The following is a 21,692-nucleotide window of genomic DNA, read 5'->3' as shown; positions in this document are numbered from 1 at the left end:
TGAGTAGTACTCCATTGTGTAAATGTACCACATTTTCTGTATAACCCTTAGTATACTATTAAACATTTTCCTACAAGAAATTTATTTTTAAAAATTTGTTTTGGGCTGGAGAGATAGCTCAGAAGGTAAGAGTACTGACTGCTCTTCCGGAGGTCCTAAGTTCAAATCCCAGCAACAACATGGTGTCTCACAACCATCTGTAATGAGATCTGATGCCCTCTCCTGGTGTGTCTGAAGTCAGCTACCGTGTACTTACATATAATAAATAAATAAATCTTAAAAAAAAAATTTAAAAAGAAATTTTGTTTCACAGTTCTTAGTTCTGATTGTTGTCAAACACCACTAAAAATACTGTTTTACAAATAAACTGGCATTACAAATAATGCATTTACATAAATAAAATACATAAAACAACTTATTAGTTTATTTAAGGTAAATTCAAAAAGTAAAACAATGAAACTGTTTTCTTACCTGCTCTAACACTTGGGTTTTCTCCCGCTCTATTTGTCTTAGAGTTTCCTCTTCAGCTTTGAGTGATGATGAGGACACAGTTTTAATGGACATAAAATCAAGAGTCATCCACTCATCCCGCTGTTTAAAAGAAAGAAGCCATTGCAATCATCACTTAAGAGCTTCATAAGATTAGAGACTGCATATACCAGTCAGGAGTAAACACTACATGGCTAGCCACTCACAAGTTTCTCATTTTTGCTGCACCTTAGTCTCTCCCTTATAAAAGTGTGAAAAAGTACTCACCTTCCAAGCTTGTTTTAAGGAGTAAACAAAATAACAAGTATAAAAAGCAGCCAACATAGATTCTAGTGCACACATAACATTCACCTTTCTCCCTTCATCTGTGGCTAAGTGGGTAAATTACATTCTTTCTTAAGTATATGAACCAGAACTCAAAATGTACTTACTATTCAATTACAAGCACTGATAAGCAAATTATCACATAAGGGGAAGAGAAAGAAAAGAACTGAACAAGACACACATAGGAGGTTCAGAGAGGAGAATAGTGTTAGGTAAACCCCTCAAAAGAGGAAAATGCCAACAACCATAGCTGGGAGAACTCTGAATGGCTGCAGCAAAAATGAGATCCATCTTCCATAGCAGGAGAAAGCCAGTCTGAACATCAGCAATTAGCATATCTGTAGCACTACTGCGAAAGTGTAACGCTTCTCTTGAAGAAGTTGTAGTCATCAGTTTAACATCTATCTGTTCTTAGAAGCTGCCATTTGTCTCTGAAATCAAGTGGGTGCTCACCTTAATACCATGGCTGTCACATTCTTTTTCTGTCCTTTTGTCTTTCACTTTCCAGGTCTTTTCTTTGCCAGATATCTGGGAGGGAGCAGCCTCAACCCACTCGTCTTCAGAACTCTAAACAACATTCAGCATATATGTGACCTTCACAAATTTGCATACTTATATCAAAAAGACCTACAAAATACTTTCTAGTGTACATTTGGGAAACTTGGAGGCTAGTTAGATCATATGAGCAGATACCAAACCAAACCCCGTGAGAAAAGAAAAAATATTGCACATGTATATGTGCATGTTATGTGTGTGGTGCTTGTGAATGGTGAATGTGAATGTGTGTGAGAATGCACATGCCCATAATCATGTATTTTGAGGCCAGTGGAAGACATTCAGTCACTCTGCTCTACTATTCCTCACTTTATTCCCTTGTAAGAGTCTCTAATTAAACTTGGGCTTGGCAGCCAGCAAGCTGCAGAAAACCTCTGCTTTTACATAGTTCTTGGGTTATAGGTTTGTGCAGCCATGCCCAGCTGTTTACATGGGTGCAAGTGGTAGAGACTCAGGCTCTCAGGCTTGTTATATAGCACTCTTAACAACTGGGGCAAGTACCTGTATAAAACTGATGTTCTACTATTCAATGAAATTCCTCATTTCTTTCTAAATATTTTTTTAAGATTTACTTGTGTTTGTGTTTGTGTGTGTGACTGTGTGTGTGACTGTGTGTATGTGTGTGTGTGTGTGTGTGTGTGTAGAATACATTGTTTAGATGTCCTGGAGCTGGAGCTATGGTTAGCTGCTGTGAATAATCCAATTTGTGAGCTAAGAACAACTGGGCCCAGTCCTCTGAAAGAGCAGCAAACATTTACAACTACTGAGTTATTTCTTTATTCCTTTAAGATATAAGTATGTTTAAAAAATATATACAAGTATTTGTGTCAAGTGATACAATCAGCATGTAAAACATATATATGTTCTGCCATATCAACTGTCAACTGTTTCCCAAGGCAACAGATGCTACTGATTCATTCATTCATGGCTTAATTTGAATTTAAACACCAAAACTTATTTATACTCACATACTTTTTTTTTAACAAATAATCATTATATATGTATTTCTAGCTTAACTCAAGTTTATATTGTCAAGACAATTTAGTGCTTCTATCAAAATTCTTGATGTCATGCACTAAAATGGGAATTTATAGACTGAAACTATTAGTACATTCTTTAGAAGACTACCAATTTGCTAAAATAAAGTAAAATAATAAAAAAGTTGAAGTTCTACGGGTTCTTGTCATAGGAGTTCTACAGTGAGGTTTTTTTTTTTTTTTTCTTTTTTTTTTTCTGTCTTACCATATGCTGACCAATCACTTGAATTCATTAGTCTGAGCCACTTGGTACCCCATCACTAACATTCCAACCCAGACAAATTCAAAAACCACCAGCAACTTCATGCTGCTAATGAAACCAGAATTAACCTTACTGATCTTTAGTTGGTTTAGATAGTAAGTTCTATTACTGTAGAAGCCACAGTCACTTTTGCCTACTTTGTACCTGTGTCTTAGTTAGGGTTTTACTGAGGTGAACAGACATCATGACCAAGGCAATTTTTTTTTCTTTTTCTTTTTTTTTAAGATTTATTCATGTATTTTATGTATATGAGACCATTGCTCTCTTCAGACACACCAGAAGAGGGCAACATCCCATTACAGATGGTTATGAGCCACCATGAGGTTTCTGGGAATTGAACTCAGGACCTCTGGAAGAGCAGCAGTCAGTGTTCTTAACCGATGACTCTGAGCCACCTTTCCAGGCCTCAAGGCAATTATTCTTATAAGGACAACATTTATTTGGTGCTGGCTTACAAGTTCAGAGATTCAGTTCATTATCATCAAGGCATGAATATGGCAGCATCCAGGCAAGCATGGTACAGGAGTAACTGAGAGTTCAACATCTTCATCTGAAGGCTGCTAGCAAAATACTCACTTCTAGGTAGCTAGCATGAGGGTCTTAAAGCTCACCCACTGTGACTCACCTACTCTAACAGGGCCACACCTTCTAATAGTGCCACTCCCTGGGCCAGGCATATACAAACCATATTACAGTTCCTGGCCCCCATAGGCTTGTTCAAACACATGAGTCTATGGCAGCCATACCTAAACATAGCATAATGCAAAATACATTTAGTCCAATTTCCAAAGTCCCCATAGCCTATAGACATCTCAACAATGTTAAAATTACAAAGTTCAAAGTCTCTTCTAACATTCATCCAATCACTTAACTGCAATCTCCAAAGCAAGACAAGAAAACTGGGTAAACTCCAAACTCTGCATCTCCACAGCTAATGTCAAAGAGGACTTCAGATCTACAATTCCTTTTTTCATCTTGGTTGACTGCAACAAACTTCTTTCTCCCAGGTTGGTTCCACTCCCTGTAAGCAGCTTTCCTCAGCAGATTTCTCATGGCTCTGGCAGCTTGAACATCTTGGTGTCTCTAAGTCAACTTTAGTGTTACAGCTTCTTGTTCCAGTATCTGGGATCCACATATGATCTTCTGGGCTCCTCCAAAGGGCTGACATCACTTCTCCAGCTCTGCCCTCTGTAGCACTCTAAGCTCAGGTTGATCCACTCCACTGCCACTGCTATTCTTGGTGATCATCCCATAGTACAGGCATCTCCAATACATTGGGGTTTTTTGCTGCAACTAGGCTTCACCAATAGTTTCTCATAGGCTCTCTTCAAGGTGCCAAGCCTCAATTCCTTTGCACGGCCCCTTCATTCCTTAGCTGTCAACTACAACTAGGGCTGCACCTTCACCAATGGTCTTCCATGGCCTCTCACAGTGCCAAGTCTCAGCTGTTCTTCATGATCCCTTCATGCCTTCAAAACCAGTACCTCTTGGATAACTCTTACACATTATCAAGTACAACTACTGCACAAGGTACAACCTCGGCTATCTCTGCAACACAGTTTCTTTGTGCTCTCAGAAAATATTTCCCAGATTTCAACTCAGTGATGCTGGTCTCTTCTTTGTTGTTGTTCTTGTTGTTGTTCTTGTTTTTCAAGACAGGGTTTCTCTGTGTAGGCCCGGCTGTCCTGGAACTAACTCTGTAGACCAGGCTGGCCTTGAACTCAGAAATCCACCTGCCTCTACCTCCCAAGTGCTGGGATTAAAGGCGTGTGCCACCACTGCCCAGCTTGCTAGTCTCTTCTTAATCACTGCTAATTTCTTAGCTCCAGGTAACCAGCATCAATTGACCCAGTAGTCCTGTCTATTATTCACTCTAAAGCCAGAGCAACAGGGCTGAAGTTGCCATGTTCTGCTGCTTGCAGGAGCTGGAAAATGGCCCCCTTGTTCTATGATATTACAGCTTCCTGTTTTCCAACTACTTCACTGCCTAAGCTTGGCTGTCCTGGATCTTGCTCTGTAGATTGACCTTGAACTGGGAGATCTGCATAACTGTCTCCTGGGATCATAGGTATCATGCCTGGGTCTAAATTTAGCTGAGTAGGATTTTGCTCCAAAGTTCCATTCTCTTAACCTGCTTTCTCCTAGAACACAGGATTCAGCTCCATTTTATACTCAAGCCATACATTTTATATTTTTCCTTTCTAAGCTTACTATGCTTGTTCAAAATGCTCTTCACGGGACTCAACCAGAGAACAAAGTCTCTGCTGCGTTTTTTGAGACTTCCTTTGTCAATGCAATTAATATAAATCTCTTTACCTTAGCTTCAAGTAGACTCTTCAGACAGGGGCAAAAAGCAGCCACAGTCTCCACCAAAACACCACAAAAACAGTCTCTATGCCACATACTGAAATTATTCTCCCTTGAAACATCTTGGACCAGGTCTGTACAGTTCAAGTTACTCTTAACAACCAAGTCTTCCATATTCCTACTAGTATAGTCCATTAAGCCCTCATTTAAAGCATTCCACTGCTTTCCAAATCCATAGTCCCAAAATGCACATTCTTCCAAACAAAAGTATGGTCAGGCCTATCACAGGAATACCCCAGTCCCTAGCACCAATTTCTGTATTAGTTAGGGTTTTACTGCTGTGAACAGATATCATGACAAACTTTTATAAGGACAACATTTATTTGGGGCTGGCTTACAGGTTCAAAGGTTCAGTCCATTATCATCAAGGTGTGAAAATGATAGTATCCAGGCAAGCATGGTATAGGAGGAGCTGAGAGTTCTACATCTTCATCTGAAGGCTGCTAGCAGAATAATCATTTCCAGGGAGCTAGGATGAGGGTCTTAAAGCTCACACCCACTGTGACACACCTACTCCAACAGGGTCACACCTTCTAATAGTGCTGAGCATATACAAATCATAATAGTATCTCCCATTATCTCTCTTCGCACCCTCCTAGAGTTTCATACCAGCTAACATTTCGTATATTCTAAACAAGTTCTCTCTTCTCTTACCTTAGTAAATGTAAACCACTTTGGCTTGCTACCTATTCCACACACACACACACACACACACACACACACACACACACACACACAAACAGTTCCTGGCAAAATTACTTATAGTTGTGCTTGGTCTAACCTCCTATCAACTCCTCCTGCTGAAGGCAGGTCCTCTGATCTCGCTCTCCTTCTACTTTGCTTCAAAGAAAGGGCCCTTGAGGCCTAGAGATTCATATGCTGAAGGATTTCATATCCAAAGCTTTTTTTTTTTTTTTTTTTGGCGGGGGGGGGGGGCAGCATTTCCTGGCCTTATTTATCACTATAGCAGTAATTCATCTTCCTACTCCTTTTTCTAAGACAGTATTACTAGAAAAGTAATCGCCCAAATATTTATCTAAACTTTTAATTATCATACACACTAATCTAGCAACAACAACTCTTCAAAATTCATCAACCTCAGGAAGGTATTCCAGTTTTTGTCTCCAGAACCTCACTTCTGTTGATGACTCATGTCCAGGGTTTTCAAAATATCCTCCATTCTAACCCTCAATATTTATTCTGCATTTCCTTCATGTACTCTGCCCTCTTTGCTCCATTTTAAAACACTCATGCAAAGGAAACTCTTCTCATTATTGCATGTTTTATTCGCTACATACTCCTTTGGGACCATTATATTCACCTTTATGGTTTTGAGTACCTTTTTTTTCCCTGGTCCAACTAAAGTTTCAGTGACTGAATCACCATCTTGAATATTATGCTAAATTCAAGAACACATAATCCTATCATCTTCCACAAAGCCTTTTTGTTCTGCTGAATTTCTAAACTGAGTTACTTGGCATCATCAAATCAGAAATCTGAGGATCATCTTACCTATGCAGTCAAGCTGATATTTAATTCCAAAACACTAGTCAAATATACAATGTAGCAAGCACCACTCACTGCCCTGGGAGCCCACCTGAACCCCAAGCCCCCAGCTCCAGTCCTGGCTATAACGAACTCGTTCCGAGGCACATATCAACCAAATTTCATTTCAAATTAAGGTACTCTGCAAGAATTGAAAGTCAAATCAAAGGGGATGATGTAAAAATAAGGAGAAGTGAAGAGGCATTGTTAGTGTGTATGTTTCTAATGAAAAAAATAGAATTTGGAAACAACAAATAAAGCAAAATAAACTAAAAGAATGTTTTTCGTTGTTATCGTTTTCTCTTCCTCCTCCTCCTCCTCCTCCTCCTCCAGGAGTCTTAAATCAGATCTAATTGTCACCTTCACAACTGAATAACCAAATGCTCTAGGAGCCTCATCTTTCCTGCTCCTTTTCCTTTCCCAGTCTCTAACCACCACGCATTTCACCACAGGGAAACCTATCTTACTTGGCTTCGGAATCTCCCTTCCTTCCTCCTGTAAGAGCCCAGTTTTGTCTGGAGAAGTAATCAACCCTAAACATTTCTAGGCTACCACTGTCTACACATAATCCCTTTCTTCTTGAAAATAAGTATAAAAGATATGTCATGCTTTCATTTATTCTGAGTCTCCACAGACTAGAAGTGGTACCCAAAATGTTTTCTTTTTGGCCCAAAAAGATAAACAAATAAACAAATTCTACTTTGAAGACTTAGATGTTAATTTCTATGAAGAAAACAGAAGTACAAAAGAAAACGACCCCAGTGTTTTAAAACTCTTTCCCCTTATTTTTGTAATACACTTCCTTGCTGCTTTGCCTTATAATTTTTCAGCCACTTTATTACAAATAGTTTCTTCTCTTTCCCATGCAGTTTTTCAGTGCAGGCATTCACCTTTTAGTTTCCCTGAGCACTGTATAATCATCATATCTCTACCAACAATGGTGACTAAATGATACCCAATTTTCTGGAACGAACTATCTACATAGCCACTATTCCCCAGGGAATTCCAAGTGTCTTGTTGACATCTTTCTATAAGTAGTAATACTTTAAGTTCTCTTGCTCCATCAAGTCATGGTCCCCCAGCCTCAAATCCTCATCCTGGTGCCCACTTACTGTGGAGCTGTCAGTCGACTCACTCTGTTTCTGACATTTCTTTTTCTTCCTCTTCTTTTTCTTCTCTTTCTTCACTTTTTTTGAATGCTTGTCCTTTTTCTTCTTTTTCTTCTCAGAATGTTCCTAATAATTTTGAACAAGTATAAAGAGAATTTAATCTTACCTAATTTTAACAGGAAGACACTTTGAATAGGAAGGAAAAAAAAAATCTATGTTCCAAGAGACTTTACATCTTCCATGGAAAGAAATGAAAATTATGACTCTAAATATACTTAGAAAAATATAAAATTCTCCAAGAAACCTTAATATACTTTCTATATGATAAGCACTACTAATCAATGAAGTAGCTCAGATTTCTTACAAGGAAAATATATGAGGAAAGTTTTAGTTATATTATTTGTATGTGACCAATATTGTCAAATAAATACAGATATATACATAAAAACAGTTATTAATACATAGTAAGCATTTAGAAATTCCTAAGTAATAGAATTTTAATATTCTCAATTTAGTATCAACACAAAATAGTGAGATGATGGGCACATAACCTCAACTAAATCTTTGGAAGTGTACACAGATCAAAAACTAGTGTACTCTATAAATGTAAATTAACATTTGTTAATAAAAAAAAAACCTGTACCAGTGTGAGGCACATGCCAGAAGGCAAGCTTCTGAAAAATTATAAAAACAGAAAAGAAGGCTTGATGGGGAAAAAAGACATAAATTGTAAAACATTGTCCTTTCAGATCTAGAAGCGTCCGAAAAATAGAACACAGATTTATAACTAAATCTACAAGCCAACACAAATAACAAAAGCTTTTCATATCATGGTGAACCTCTCTGGTCAAGACAGACATTTTGTTGATAGAAGAGATAAACTTCAATAATGCCAACTATCTTATAGTAAAGATGCTACTGACAATTTGAGTTCAATCACCAGAACCCAAAAGGTAGAAAAGAACTCAGGCAACTTGTTGTCCTCTGACCTTAACATATATAACATCACACATACAGTCACATAGACAGACAGACAGATAGACAGACAGGCGCACACACACACACACACACACACACACACACACACACACACGCATGCACACACAAACAAGAAAACTAAAGAAAAAAATTGTTCCAAATATTACTTGAATAGTATTCTGGTTTTTGTTTTGTTTTTTTAAGTCATAAGCCATGCCTTTAATCCCAGCACTTGGAAGGTAGAGGCAGGCAGATCTTTGTGTGTTTGCAGCCTGTCTCCTCTACATAACAAGTGACAAACCAGCCAGGGCTACATAGATACCCTTCCTCAAACTACCAAAAACAACAAAATAAATCCTATCATTACATTTCGGCACATCTTTTAATATTCACCTGTGAGAACTGTTCAATTCGCTCATTCACATCAGGAAGCATCCATGTGTCCACATCTCGAAGTTGCTTACGTTCTTCACCCCTTTTTTCTTTTTCAAAATTATGTTTGGCCTACAACAAAAAAAATACAAAAGACAAACTGATAATTGATACAACTGCTTTTCAAGTATAAAAATAAAAACTGGTAGCACTTTTATATAAAGATTCCTAAGTCAGTGAATGATCTATTGTTACCAAAAAGTTTGCTTCTACTACTGTAGAAACGATTTGAAAAAACAAAATAAAATAATTAAAGGGCAAAAAGTCAGTGTCCAAATTAACAATATCAGAAATGAAAAGGGAGACATAAAACTAAAACTGAAGAAATTCAAAAAAATCATCAGAGTCTACAAAAGCCTATACTCAACAAAACTAGAAAATCTAAATGAAATGGATGATTTTCTAGACAGACACCAAGTACCAAAGTTAGGTCAGGACCAGATAAACAATCTAAGCAAACCTTCAAGAAGACCTAATACCAATACTTCTCAAAGTCTTCCACAAAGAAGAAACAGAAAGACCTGATTCACTCTATGAAGCCACAGTTACTCTGATAACTAAGCCACACAAAGGCCCAACAAAGAGAACTTCAGATCAATTTCACTTATAAATATTGAGGCAAAAATACTCCATAAAATTATTGCAAACAAAATCCAAGAACACATCAAAATGATCAATCACACAATCAAGTAGACTTCATCCCAGAGACGTGGGGATGATTCAATATAAGGAAATCTATCAACATAATCTACTAATAGAAGCAAACTCAAAGGAAAAAAGAAATCACATGATCATCTCATTAGATACTTAGAATACATTTGACAAAATAAAGCACCACTTCATGTTAAAAGTCTTTGGAAGAACAGGAATTCCAGACACATACCTAAACATAACAAAAGCAATATGTAACAAACTAACAGTCAACATCAAATTAAATGGAGAGAAATTTGAAGCAATCCCATTAAAATCAGGGACAAGACGTGGCTGCCCATTCTCTCCCTATTTATGCAACATAGTACTTGAAGTTCTAGCTAGAACAATTAGACAACAAAAGGAGGTCAAAAGAATACAAATCAGAAAGAAAGAAACCTTTCACTATTTGCAGATGATACAATAATACACATAAGGAACCCCCAAAATTCTGCCAGATAAACCTGATAAACAAATTCAGCAAAGTGGCTGGATAAACTATCTTCCAGTAACTCAAACCAAGCAAGTGAAAGATCTGTATGACAAGAACTTCAAGTGTCTAAACAAAGAAATTAAAGACCTCAGAAGAAAGATCTCCCATGCCCATGGATCAGTACAATTAACATAGTAAAAATGGCCATCTCACCAAAAGCAATCTATAGATTTAATGCATTCCCTATCAAAATTTCAACACAATTCTTCAAAGATATGAAAAGAGTAATTCTCAATTTCATATGAGAAAATAAAAAAAAAAAAACTGGATAGGGAAAACATTAAAAGAACTCAACAATAAAAGAACTTCTAAGAAAATCACCACCCCTGACCTCAAGCTATACTACAGAGCAATACTGATTAAAAAAAAAAAAAAAAAAAAAATCTGGTAGAGAGACAGGCAGGTAGATTGATGGAATAGAATTGAAGACCCAGAAACAAACCTGCACAGCTATGGTCTTGATCTTTGACGAAGAAGCCAAAACCATAAAGTGGAAAAAAGGACAGCATTTTAAACAAATGGTGCTGGTCTAACTGGCAGTGTGCATGTAAAAGAATGCAAATTGATCTATTTTTATCTCCTTGTACAAAGCTCAATTCCAAATGGATCAAGGACCTCCAAATAAAATCACATATGCTGAATCTAATAGAAGAGAATGTGGTAAAGAGCCTTGAACACATCAACACAGGAGAAATTTTCCTAACCAAAACACCAGTGGCTCAGGTTCTAAGATCAACAATTGACAAACAGGACCTCATGAAACTGAAAAGCTTCTTTAAGGAAAAGGACACTGTTAATAGGACAAAATGGCAACCTACAGATTGGGAAAAGATCTTTACCAACCCAACATTTGATAATATCCAAGGGGGTTAATATCCAAAATATCCAAAGAACTCTAGAAGTTAGACTCCAGAAAACCAAGTAACCCAATTTTAAAATGGAGTAAAAGCTAAACAAAGATTTTTCAACTAAGGAAATGGTTGAGAAGTACCTAAAGGATGTTCAACTTCCTTAGTCATCAGGAAAATGCAAATCAAAATGACCCTGAGATTCCACCTGACACTAATCAGCATGGCCAAGATCAAAAATGAAGGTGACAGCAGATGCTGGCAAGTATGTGGAGAAAGAGGAACAAACGCTCCTCCATTGCTGGTGGGATTGCAAGCTGGTACCACTTTAGAAATTAATCTGGTGGTTCCTCAGAAAATTGGATATAGCTCTACCTGAAGACCCAGCTACACCAATCCTGGGCATAGACCCAAAAGATGCTCCAACAATATAATAAGGACATATGTTCCACTATGTTCATAGCAGCCTTATTTATAATAGCCAGAAGCTGGAAACAACCCAGATGTCCCTCAATAGAAGAATAGATACAGAAAATGTGGTACATTTACACAATGGAATACTACCCAGCTATTAAAATGACAACTTCAGGAACTTTGTAGGCAAATGGATGGAACTAGAAAATATAATTCTGAGTGAGGTAACCACTCAAAAGAACATACATGGTATGTACTCACTGATAAGTGGACACTAACCCAAATACTCAGAATACCCATGATACAACCCACAGACCATATTAAGCTTAACAAGAAGGAAGGGCATACAAGGGGGAATAAAATAATTACTGGAGGCAGAAGGAGGGAGGGTCCTGGGTGGGAAAGGGGAAGGGAAGGAAAGAAGGGGGGAGCGGAGGCAGGACGAGGTATTGGAAGAGACAGGAGAGAAGTCCATAGGCCCAGGAGAAGGAATAGAAATAAGTACCAGTGGGGGTGGGGAACTTGGGGAAGCACTAGAAAGTCCCCAACTCCAGGAATTTGAGAGGCTCCCAGGACCCAATGGAAATGACATTAGCCAAAATACCCAACAGTATGGAGACAGAGCCTGAAGAGATCATCTCCAGTAGATAGACATGGTCCCCATTGGAGGGATGGGGCCAACACCCCCCACCTCTAAAAAAATTTAACTCAAAATTGTCCCTATCTAAAGGAAATGCCAGGACAAAAATGGAGCAGAGGCTGAAGAAAAGGCCATCCAGAGACCTCCCCACTGTGGGATCTATTCCATCCGCAGACACCTCTCCACACACACACTATTGCTGAAATCAAGATATGCTTGCTGACAGGAGCCTGGTATAGCTCTAAGGGGCTTTGCCAGCACCTGACTAAGACAGATGCAGGTACTTACAGCTAACCATTGGACTGAGCCCGGGGATCCCAATGGAAGAGTTAGGGGTAAAGGAGCTAAAGGCGATTGCAAAGAACAACAGTATCAATTAACCAGACCTGTTAGAACTCCTAGGAACTACCAACCAAAGAGTATACAGTCCATGGCTACCCCTACATATGTAGCAGAGGATTGCCTCATCTGCCATCAGTGGGAGGGGAGGTGCTTGGTTCTATGGAGGCTTGATACCCTAGAGAAGGGGGATACTAGAGGGGTGAGACAGGAGTGGGTGGTGGGAGGGGAAGCACCCTCTTAGTGGCAAAAGGGAGGGGGAAGGGTGGAAGGATTTGTGAAGAGGAGACTGGGAAGGGGAATAACATTTGAAATATACACCAATAAAATGATTAATAAAAGAAAGTTATCAATAGCTTTCCTTTGGAACTACCAATCTTCACTAAATTTGGGTACAAATCACACACAGTATCCAGTCCAAGACTAACATATGTCCTCTTTTCTCTCGTCTCAAATAGGACTTGGAATTACTTTAAGTTTCATAATCCCTGTGGCTAATTCTTTAGACTTTCACAAAAGTTATAAATCTGACTTTTTTCCATGCCTTCAAAATAGACAGTACCTATACCCCAATACAATTGACTCAGAAAAGTTATCCTCTCAAAAAGAAAGAACCATATGGCTAATTTCTAGTCAGTAGTCGACAATGGTAATACAATGCAAGAAGTTTCTTCTGCTTTCTCATCCAGCTCTCAAATTCCTAAGCTGACTTTGGTCCTTATCAAATTGAATGTAGATTTGTCTAAAATTCTTCACAGCTGACAAAGAGTTTCTTCCAAAAACTGTTTAAAATATCAGACAGACAGTCATTATGAGTAACCATTATACCTATTTTGAAATCAGCCAATATTCATGATGCTTTATCTGACCAAGACTAACTGCTCACCCATCCTCTTAAAGTGTGACTGAAGGAAGGTATTACTCATTCTTCCTATTTCTTTTCTACTCTTTATATGCATTTAAACTTATTTAAAATTCCTTTATCATAGAACAAAAACCCAAAACATCGTCAGGGAACATTCCGTTGTTCAACTACAAATTTGTTTTTCACTGTCACAATTAATCCGGAATAACTGTCAGATAATTCAATAATTTACTTCTTCGGTTTCTATAAACTCCATACATTTCAATGTTAATGAGAATTCTGTTTCCCAAACCTGCGGTGGGGGAGCAAATATTCTGAGTCTCTTATGCTAAACAGTGTTTCAATCAGTAAAGGCTGGCCTAAGCCTGGAGTTGAAAGGAAATACGTGGAGGAAACACCCAACGTGTTCAAATGTGTCCTACTTCCAATAAGCCGGGGCAATGACGTAACTGGTAAGAAGAGTCCGCGGATGTGACACTGGACAGAGAAACTGAGCAATCCAAGCGGCGGAAATATCAAGAATAAGTGGCTTAAAAGCTAAGGAAACTGGAAGGAAAGCAATCAATCTCTCTGCGGAGAGAAACAGCAAATGGAGCCAGTCAGAGCATTTAGAAGACAACTGCATTGGGAAAAGACCAAAATCAGACAAGGTGAGATACCGAAGTAACGAGAGGAGTGGGTGGACTATCTCCGAGGATTCTCAAGTCCTACAACTTTTAAAATAACATTCCGAGGCCGTAAGATTTATAAAACGAAAGTATTTCAAGAACTAAAGATATTCTCGGAAAGCGATTACCTAGCATGCAGAAGCCCTCAGTACAACCCCAGTTTTAAAAAGGAAGAAAGAAAATTCTCCAAAGCCGGGATACCTGGCGTAACACCTCGGCCCTGGCAATACGGGTCTGTTCTTTTCGCTCTTCGATACTGCTAACACTTTCAAATCTTAGACCGAACGCCTCCATAGTAGTCGCCGTCGTAAAGCAAGGACGCCGTCAGGAAACCTCGGTTTACGACTGTCGTAATTTAGAAAACGTATCGGGATTTCAAAATAGTAGTGGGAGGGGCGTTACTATGCCAACAGAGCAAGCGCAGTTCTGAATGTTTCGCCTGTGAAAGGTTCAGCGGAAACTTAGAGCCTGCTGGAGAGTTGATCTTTCAGATGTACTAGGTTCGCTAAGCGTCGAGTTAATATAAACAAGCGTTATTATGCGCCCTGCGATATAGTAACTCATTTCTCAATAGGACTCTTAAAAACACTACAGTAAGCTAGAAGTTACTTCTAGACTTCCCCCTTCTTGCCTGACTTCCTGTGACACTGCATCAACCTGAAGTGAACCTTATCAGAAAGTCAGAACATTTGGGGGTGGGGGAGGGAAAAACAAAAATTGCTCTTAAGATTTAGTATTGGGAAGCCAGGCGGTGGTGGCTTCTATGAATTAATATTATTAAGCAATATTAATATATATATAATTTGAGCGGATAAACCAAACAGCAGACCACGCCATGTTGATTCCACGAGAGAGGTTTATTAAGCAGGGACGAGGAGCGGCGAAGCGGGTAGAAGAGTAGAGAAGAAGAGAGAGAAAGAGAAAGGGAAGAGGGGGAGGGAGAGAAGAGAAGAAGGGGGAAGAGAAGAGAGCAAGGGGGTGATCCCCTAAATTATATGGAGAATGACGTCACACCAGTGAGGGTGGGAACTGAGCTAGGTGAGTTGTGGGATTGAGAGTCGTTGTCCTGGCAACGCAGGTCCAGGGTCACATGGTCAGGCCAGGGCTTGGAGTGTCCTGGTGCTAACACTGGCACACACCTTTAATCCCAGCACTTGGGAGGCAGAGACAGGCACATTTCTGAGTTCGAGGCCAGCCTGGTCTACAGAGTGAGTTCCAGGACAGCCAGGGCTATACAAAGAAACCCTGTCTGTAAAAAGCTCTGTCTTCTCCATTGAAACTAGTGTGCTATCTTTATATCTCTCATCCAGTAAGCACCAACATCACTTGTAGCATTTTTCACTTCAGATGGGCTTTGAAGGAACTTATTTATTTGAGATATTTAACACCTCCCTCCCCCCCCCAGGCTAGATTGAGATTTGGTTGCCAAGTGTAATATTCTAAAGCCACCTGAAAGAGAATTCTATACATAGGTTAGAAAAGAACCACTTGCTTCCACATGAAAAAAACTTAGGCTTTAAAAATAAGATTCAATTTTACAATTTGGAAGCCCAAAGATCTGAAGATTTTTTTTTGTTCCTACAGTAGAATCTGCCAATTAGTATACATTTTTGTCCATAGGCAAAGTAGGTTGACAAGTCATGATTTTCATGTCTGAACTTTATGCAGTCAAGAAATTCTCAGTCTGGCTGGAGAGATGGCTCAGTGGGTAAGAGCACCGACTGCTTTTCCGAAGGTCCTGAGTTCTCACAACCATCCGTAATGAGATCTGACACCCTTTTCTGGAATATCTGAAGTCAGCTACAGTGTACTTACATATAATAAATAAATAGATCTTGAAAAAAAGAAAGAAAGAAAGAAAGAAAGAAAGAAAGAAAGAAAGAAAGAAAGAAAGAAAGAAAATGAAATTGTCAGTCTAGCCGGGCATGGTGGCGCATGCCTTTAATCCCAGCACTTGGGAGGCAGAGGCAGGCGGAATTCTGAGTTCAAGACCAGCTTGGTCTACAGAGTGACAGCCAGGGCTACACAGAGAAACCCTGCCTCAAAAAACCAAAAAAACAAAACAAAACAAAAACAAAAAACAAAAACTATTTCTCTGGGTCTTATTTCCCTTAAAAGATTTTCCTGGTTCAAATTAGAAAAACCTCACAGATTGCCACATTAGTTCAGGAACTAAAACATTTTTCCACATTTTTGATTTAATATTTTAAATTTTGTAGATCAAGTTGTCTGAATGATAGATGCCTTGCTGGGTCATGCCAGCTCCTGGATGGTGCTCAGTGGAGGAATGTAGGGAGATGTGCTGATACTATGGTCTAGTTCCCTAATTGGTTCTTGATTTGTCAATAAAGAAGTTCAGGAACCAATTGCTGGACAGAAGGGAAAAGTGGGACATCTGGGTCACAAGACGAAAAGGGGGGCAGGGAAAGAAAGAAGGGCCTTTTTGGCCATGCCTTAGAATGAAAAGAAAGCAGAAGTCATGCAAGAACTTAGAGCAGCTAGGGCCTGCAACCTCCACTACAGGCGAGGACCAAGGAGGTTGGTGGGGGCTACTTACTAGAGTTTAGGGCAAGAGGAGAAACGGAGATAATAATTGATGAGGGCATGCCTTCCAGGCAGGAAATTCTGTGCCCAAAAATTGTGCCTAGCTGGCAAGTTCTAAAATAATGTCTGTGTGTCCTTTATGTGCAGATTCTAGGATCTTGGGAATGCTGGTAATGCTGGAATGCTGATAATGTAACCCTCCTGGAGCAAAAGTAAGTTGAGAGAGAAGCCAGGTTGGGGCTGGTGGCAGCTGATCCTGGTGCCAAGTTGAAGCAAAAGCAGTTAGAAAAGGAAGCTGGGTTAGAACTGATTGTGTCCCAGGTGAGACAAAAGTGAGCTAGGAGAGACTGGTAGCATGCCCACAGTCCCTGGAAAAGTGTGCTCATAAAACTACACACAACAGATGAACAAGGCTGTTTGAGAGAGCATTTACTTAGATTCCACAAATTAAGTTGCAAGTTTATTTTCCTGTAAGACAGGGTTTCATGTGTCCTTGACTGTTCTTGAATTATATATGAGGGTGAGGATGTTCTTCAACTTGTGATCCTCTATCTAGTCTCCACTCTTAAATGCTAGAATTACAGAACTGTACCACCATGCCCATTTTTATCCTGTTCTGGGTGTAGAAACTTGTCTTCTCTCATACTAGGCAAGCACTTAGTGAACTGAGTTTTCCAATTTTTCTTCTTCGAAGGTGCTGATGTCTACATATGAAATATTTTCACAGAAGTTGTAAATGTGCCTAAGTTTAAGAAATTGTGTTGAATACATTATGAAATGGTCAATATTTCAACTGGAAAAATTTTTACATCTAGGTAATTTTCATGTTTGTATATTGATAAAATTGTGGTCAGTTTTCAACTTTCTAAATAAATGAGGAATGGACTCATCAAATATAAGAGTGATGATAGTTCATTGAAACCTGCTATGAGCACATTTCTCATTCTGTATCTTAGAGTAAAATATATGGATTTTCATCTCTGTTATAAATGAAGATGGATAAATTAGCTGAAATATCTCACAAATATACATATATTTCATGCGGTTAATGTTACTAAATCATGGAAGTAAATCACATTGTCTTTCTTTTTTTTTTTTTAAAGATTTATTTTATTTATATGAGTACATTGTAGCTGTCTTCTGGTTTCTGACACACCAGAAGAGGGCATCAAATTCCATACAGATGGTTCTGAGCCACCATGTGGTTTCTGGGAATTGAAATCAGGACCTTTAGAAGAGCAGTCAATGCTCTTAACCGCTGAGCCATTTCTCCAGCCCTCACATTGTCTTTCAATGCCATTTTTGTAAATTAAAAAAATATATATACATTTTGAAAAGACTTTTTTCTTAATGTTACTTGGGTTATTACTCTGACTAAACTACTACTTATCTCCATATACTATTTATTTTATAACGACTGCCTATTGTCTGTAATAAACCAATTTTATGAAAGATGTAATTTATTGTATAAAGAATACAAGAACATTCTATAGAAAATCAAATCAGCCAGTAAACTTTTCTATTATAGCCTCAAGACAAATGTTGGGAGAAAAACTTAATCAGTGTACCTAGTTTATTAGGTAGAAAGATCTATGATGATATAAGAATATTGCAAAATTTTGTTTTTATAAATCTTCAAGAAGATGTAATAAAAGTCTTTCCTTTTTCTTGATTTTTTCCTCTTGATCACTTATATCTTATCAGGTAACCAATTATGATTTAAAAGTCTAATTATTGATAAATAAATAAGACACAGACTATTCTATATCTATTCTCTACCACCATATTATTCTAAATGGAAGTGATCATATATACTGCCTTGTTTGAAGTTTTTGACAAAAGATGTAACGCTGTCATTTGTAAACTTTATTGTTCTACAAAGGCAGTTATGTTCTGTAGATAAAAATTATGTAAATAAAAGTTATTTTATATAAAAATGACCCCCATAAGCACATATATTTGAATGTTTAGACATCAAAGAGTGGAGATGTTCTAAAGGACTAGAAGGAATAGGAGTGGTTTTATTGGGGGAAGTGTGTAACTGGAGATGGAATCTGAGGTTACAAAAACTGATGCCAGGTCTCTGCCTGGAGATCAGGATGTATCTCTCAGCCACTACTCCAGTGCTGTGCATTCAACCATACTCCTTCTCGTGATGATTGTAGACTAACCCTCTAAAACTGTGGGCTGCTCTTCAATAATATGTTTTCTAAGAATTTCCATGGTCATGGTATCTCTTCATAGCACTAGAACAGTGACTAAAATAATATGCATCACGAATGTTGTTGTGTAACTAGAATCACACAGATTTTTCATGTATTAAGGAAATCTTCACTCGTGTAAAAATTTTGGGAGAGAGATCCAAACACTACAGTGTCCAAGGCTCTAGGTTGAGTTTAAACTATGTCTAGTTTAAAATCGAACACAGGGTCAATTTTCTTTTCCAAAGCTAATTTTTTTTCTTGTTTCAAATCCACATTCTCTCTCTATGGAATCCAACAGCTGTAGTTTCAACAATAGCAATAAAAGGATAATAAATCATTATTTACAAGATTCACTGCTAAGAATTAGTAGTTACTCATAGAGTTTGGTTAGGTACAAAGATCTTTAAGTTTTTATACAGCTCACTTTGACAGCATTGCAGAAAATCAGAGAAGTGTGAGTCTTGAGGAAAGAGCAAATCACTCACCGTGTTTGGGAGCTGTTGTTAGAAGAATTTGGTAAGCAAAGAACCATGGAGTGATAATGAACAATGAAAGGCACAATCAATTCATAACTTGAAATTCTGAAGTGAAAACTGTATTGTTACAGCATTTAGGGAAAGCAGTAATCAATAAAGCTTGAGAGAGTCATGGGGGTAGACCTTTAAATAACTAGACATGAAAGCAGGCCTTCTAGGAGGCTTCATTAGCTATTATTGCTTGCTGCTAAGTAAAAGATAACATAAAAATGTATGCTTTGGATTAAATTATAGATCAAGAACCTAAAACCAGGTTTGTTCCTTATCACTAAAAAAGAATTCCTTAAATAATTTGCTGAAATGATATTTACTTAGAGTAACCTACAAAAAGAGAAAATTAATTAAAAATATATTTTGGTAGTTAATTTAGCTGCATCTGTTATTTATTTACTCCAAAAATTAGCCCACACCTAAAATCGTAGCTATATAAGAGCCATGACATGGCTGGATTTCTTAATAATTCTTCAAGATCCATTTGTCTTCTATATTGTATGAAAAGATGAAATGAAATGTGGCATAATTAAAAAAGAACACCATTCCAGTCTCTAAGAAAACTCACCCCTGCAACACAAAACGCTGTAATCTCTGCAACCTTTTCAAGCCTTACTACCTCCATTAGTGACTTTCGGATGTCCTTACTTAAATAGTAATCCTGGACACACCATAGATCAGAGAATCTGTGCAAGCTGTTGAGTATTTCCTTTCCAGTTACGTATCTTAGAACTGAGGACATAACTACAATATGGATTGAGGAATCCACTACACCTACTGTGAGATGGAACTGAGCTAAATTCCACTGATAATGTACCCTTCTCAAGCCTCTAATTAAAGCTGGTGACATTTTGAGTTTTTTAAGATGACTCTCAGTTAAAAGCCAGTGTCTAGTTATGCCCAAATGTCTGATTATGTCTCTTTCCCTAATCCAGTTACCCTGTTTGAAAGTCAGTCTTTTTCCAGAATGAGACAAAGATTAAGAGGGTAGGTTTTAGTCAGAGTAGTCGACTTCTTCCTAAAAGAAACCCAGCCTTGACTTCATTCAAAGAATCTTGGGTCTGATTCAACTCTAGGAGCTATGTCACCTCTTTTGGTGATTCAAGTTAATATTGATTAGAATCCTGCTTCATAGAAATCAAGTATAAATTTAGCGTATTCTCATCTAATTATATTCTACAGGCACCATTAGCATCTAGAAAACATAAACTAGTATTCAAAGATACTAGTGCTTCTTATGCTAATTGTTGCTACTTGTAATTTTGTAAACATAAGCATAGGAAGGTCACATATATTAACTCTGAGGAAGCTAATAAATGGACATTTCACACACATGCTTGCTTCAAAAGTGTTACATATTCACAAACCCTCTATAACTTATTTATGGACAACAGGTGAAGAGAACCTTCCTTCTCAAACATAATTCTCTCCCCTCACATTATCATTTTAGAGTGATTTATGTGCTTTCTTTTGTTTTATGGAATGCTTCATAAATTTAAGCATCATCCTTGTGCAGGGGCTATACTAATCTTCACTGTATTGTTTCATTTTTAGTATGTATGCTGCCAAGTCCAGTTTTATTTGCTAAAAAGATTCAATTTCCTTTCTGGAGACTGAAAGCAAGAATAAACACTCATTTTTCTTCTTGGTTTCTTTTTTAATTAATTATTTTATTTATTTACATGTCAAATGTTGCCTGCCTTCTGGTTGCCCCTCCCAGAGTTCTTCACTCCATGCCCCCTCTCCTTCACGTCTGGGAGGGTCCGGTATTCCCCTTCTCTGGATCATCAAGTCTCTACAGGAATAGGCACATCCTCTCCAACTGGGGCCAAACAAGGCAGTCAGTTCTCTGCTACATATGTGTTGGAGGCTTCAGAACTACCTCAGAATCTCTGGAAGCTCTCAGGAGTTCATGTTAGTTGACACTGTTGGTCTTCCCATGGGGTTATCATCCCCTTCAGTTATTTCAATCATTCCCCTAACTTTTCCACAGGGGTACCGGGCCTCAGTCCAATGGTTGGCTCTAAGTATTTCCATGTGTCACAGTCAGCTGCTGGTAGAGCCTTTCAGAAGACAGCCATTATAGGCTCCTACAAGCACAACACAGCATCAGTATTAAATAGTGTCAGGGTTTGTTGCCTGACTATGGGATGGATCCCAAATTGGGCCAGTCACTAGTTAGCCACTCCTTCAGTCTCTGCTCAATTTTTGTCTCTGCATTTCTTTAAGACAGGAACAATTCTAGGCCAAAAATTTTGAGAGTGGGTTGCGCATCTGTCCATTGGGGGGCCCTATCTAACTACTGGAGGTGGACTGTTCAAGTTCCATCTCTCCATTATTGGGCATTTTGGCTAAGGTTACC

At 38.3% G+C, this 21,692-nt stretch overlaps 1 protein-coding gene and 1 non-coding gene across 4 annotated transcripts in view; both read right to left on the bottom strand.

Annotated features, from left to right (window-relative positions):
* Cwf19l2 (CWF19 like cell cycle control factor 2) overlaps nt 1-14,399 on the bottom strand; it is a 73,321-nt gene extending 58,922 nt beyond the window's left edge. For 2 of the 3 annotated variants that reach the window (XM_029543321.1, XM_029543322.1), the window contains exons 1-5: nt 14,257-14,369; nt 9,060-9,170; nt 7,692-7,814; nt 1,267-1,380; nt 472-591 (exon numbers count right to left, since the gene is read on the bottom strand). In XM_029543321.1, the coding sequence (XP_029399181.1) occupies nt 472-591; nt 1,267-1,380; nt 7,692-7,814; nt 9,060-9,170; nt 14,257-14,349 (561 nt within the window). In that variant the 5' untranslated portion in view covers nt 14,350-14,369. Of the gene's footprint in view, nt 1-471; nt 592-1,266; nt 1,381-7,691; nt 7,815-9,059; nt 9,171-14,256 lie in introns of all 3 variants that reach the window. The other variant, XM_021206823.2, reaches the window with a different exon arrangement.
* A 6,402-nt stretch (nt 14,400-20,801) lies between these two features.
* LOC115064991 lies at nt 20,802-20,905 on the bottom strand. Its single transcript, XR_003844792.1, has one exon. It is a non-coding gene; the product is annotated as a U6 spliceosomal RNA (small nuclear RNA).
* Between the last annotated feature and the right edge of the window lie 787 nt (nt 20,906-21,692).

The sequence above is a fragment of the Mus pahari genome, chromosome 10 (genome assembly GCF_900095145.1).
Source record: "Mus pahari chromosome 10, PAHARI_EIJ_v1.1, whole genome shotgun sequence".
Lineage (NCBI taxonomy): Eukaryota > Metazoa > Chordata > Mammalia > Rodentia > Muridae > Mus > Mus pahari.
Note: the sequence above shows the minus strand (reverse complement) of the source record. Positions and strands in the feature narration are given on the sequence as shown.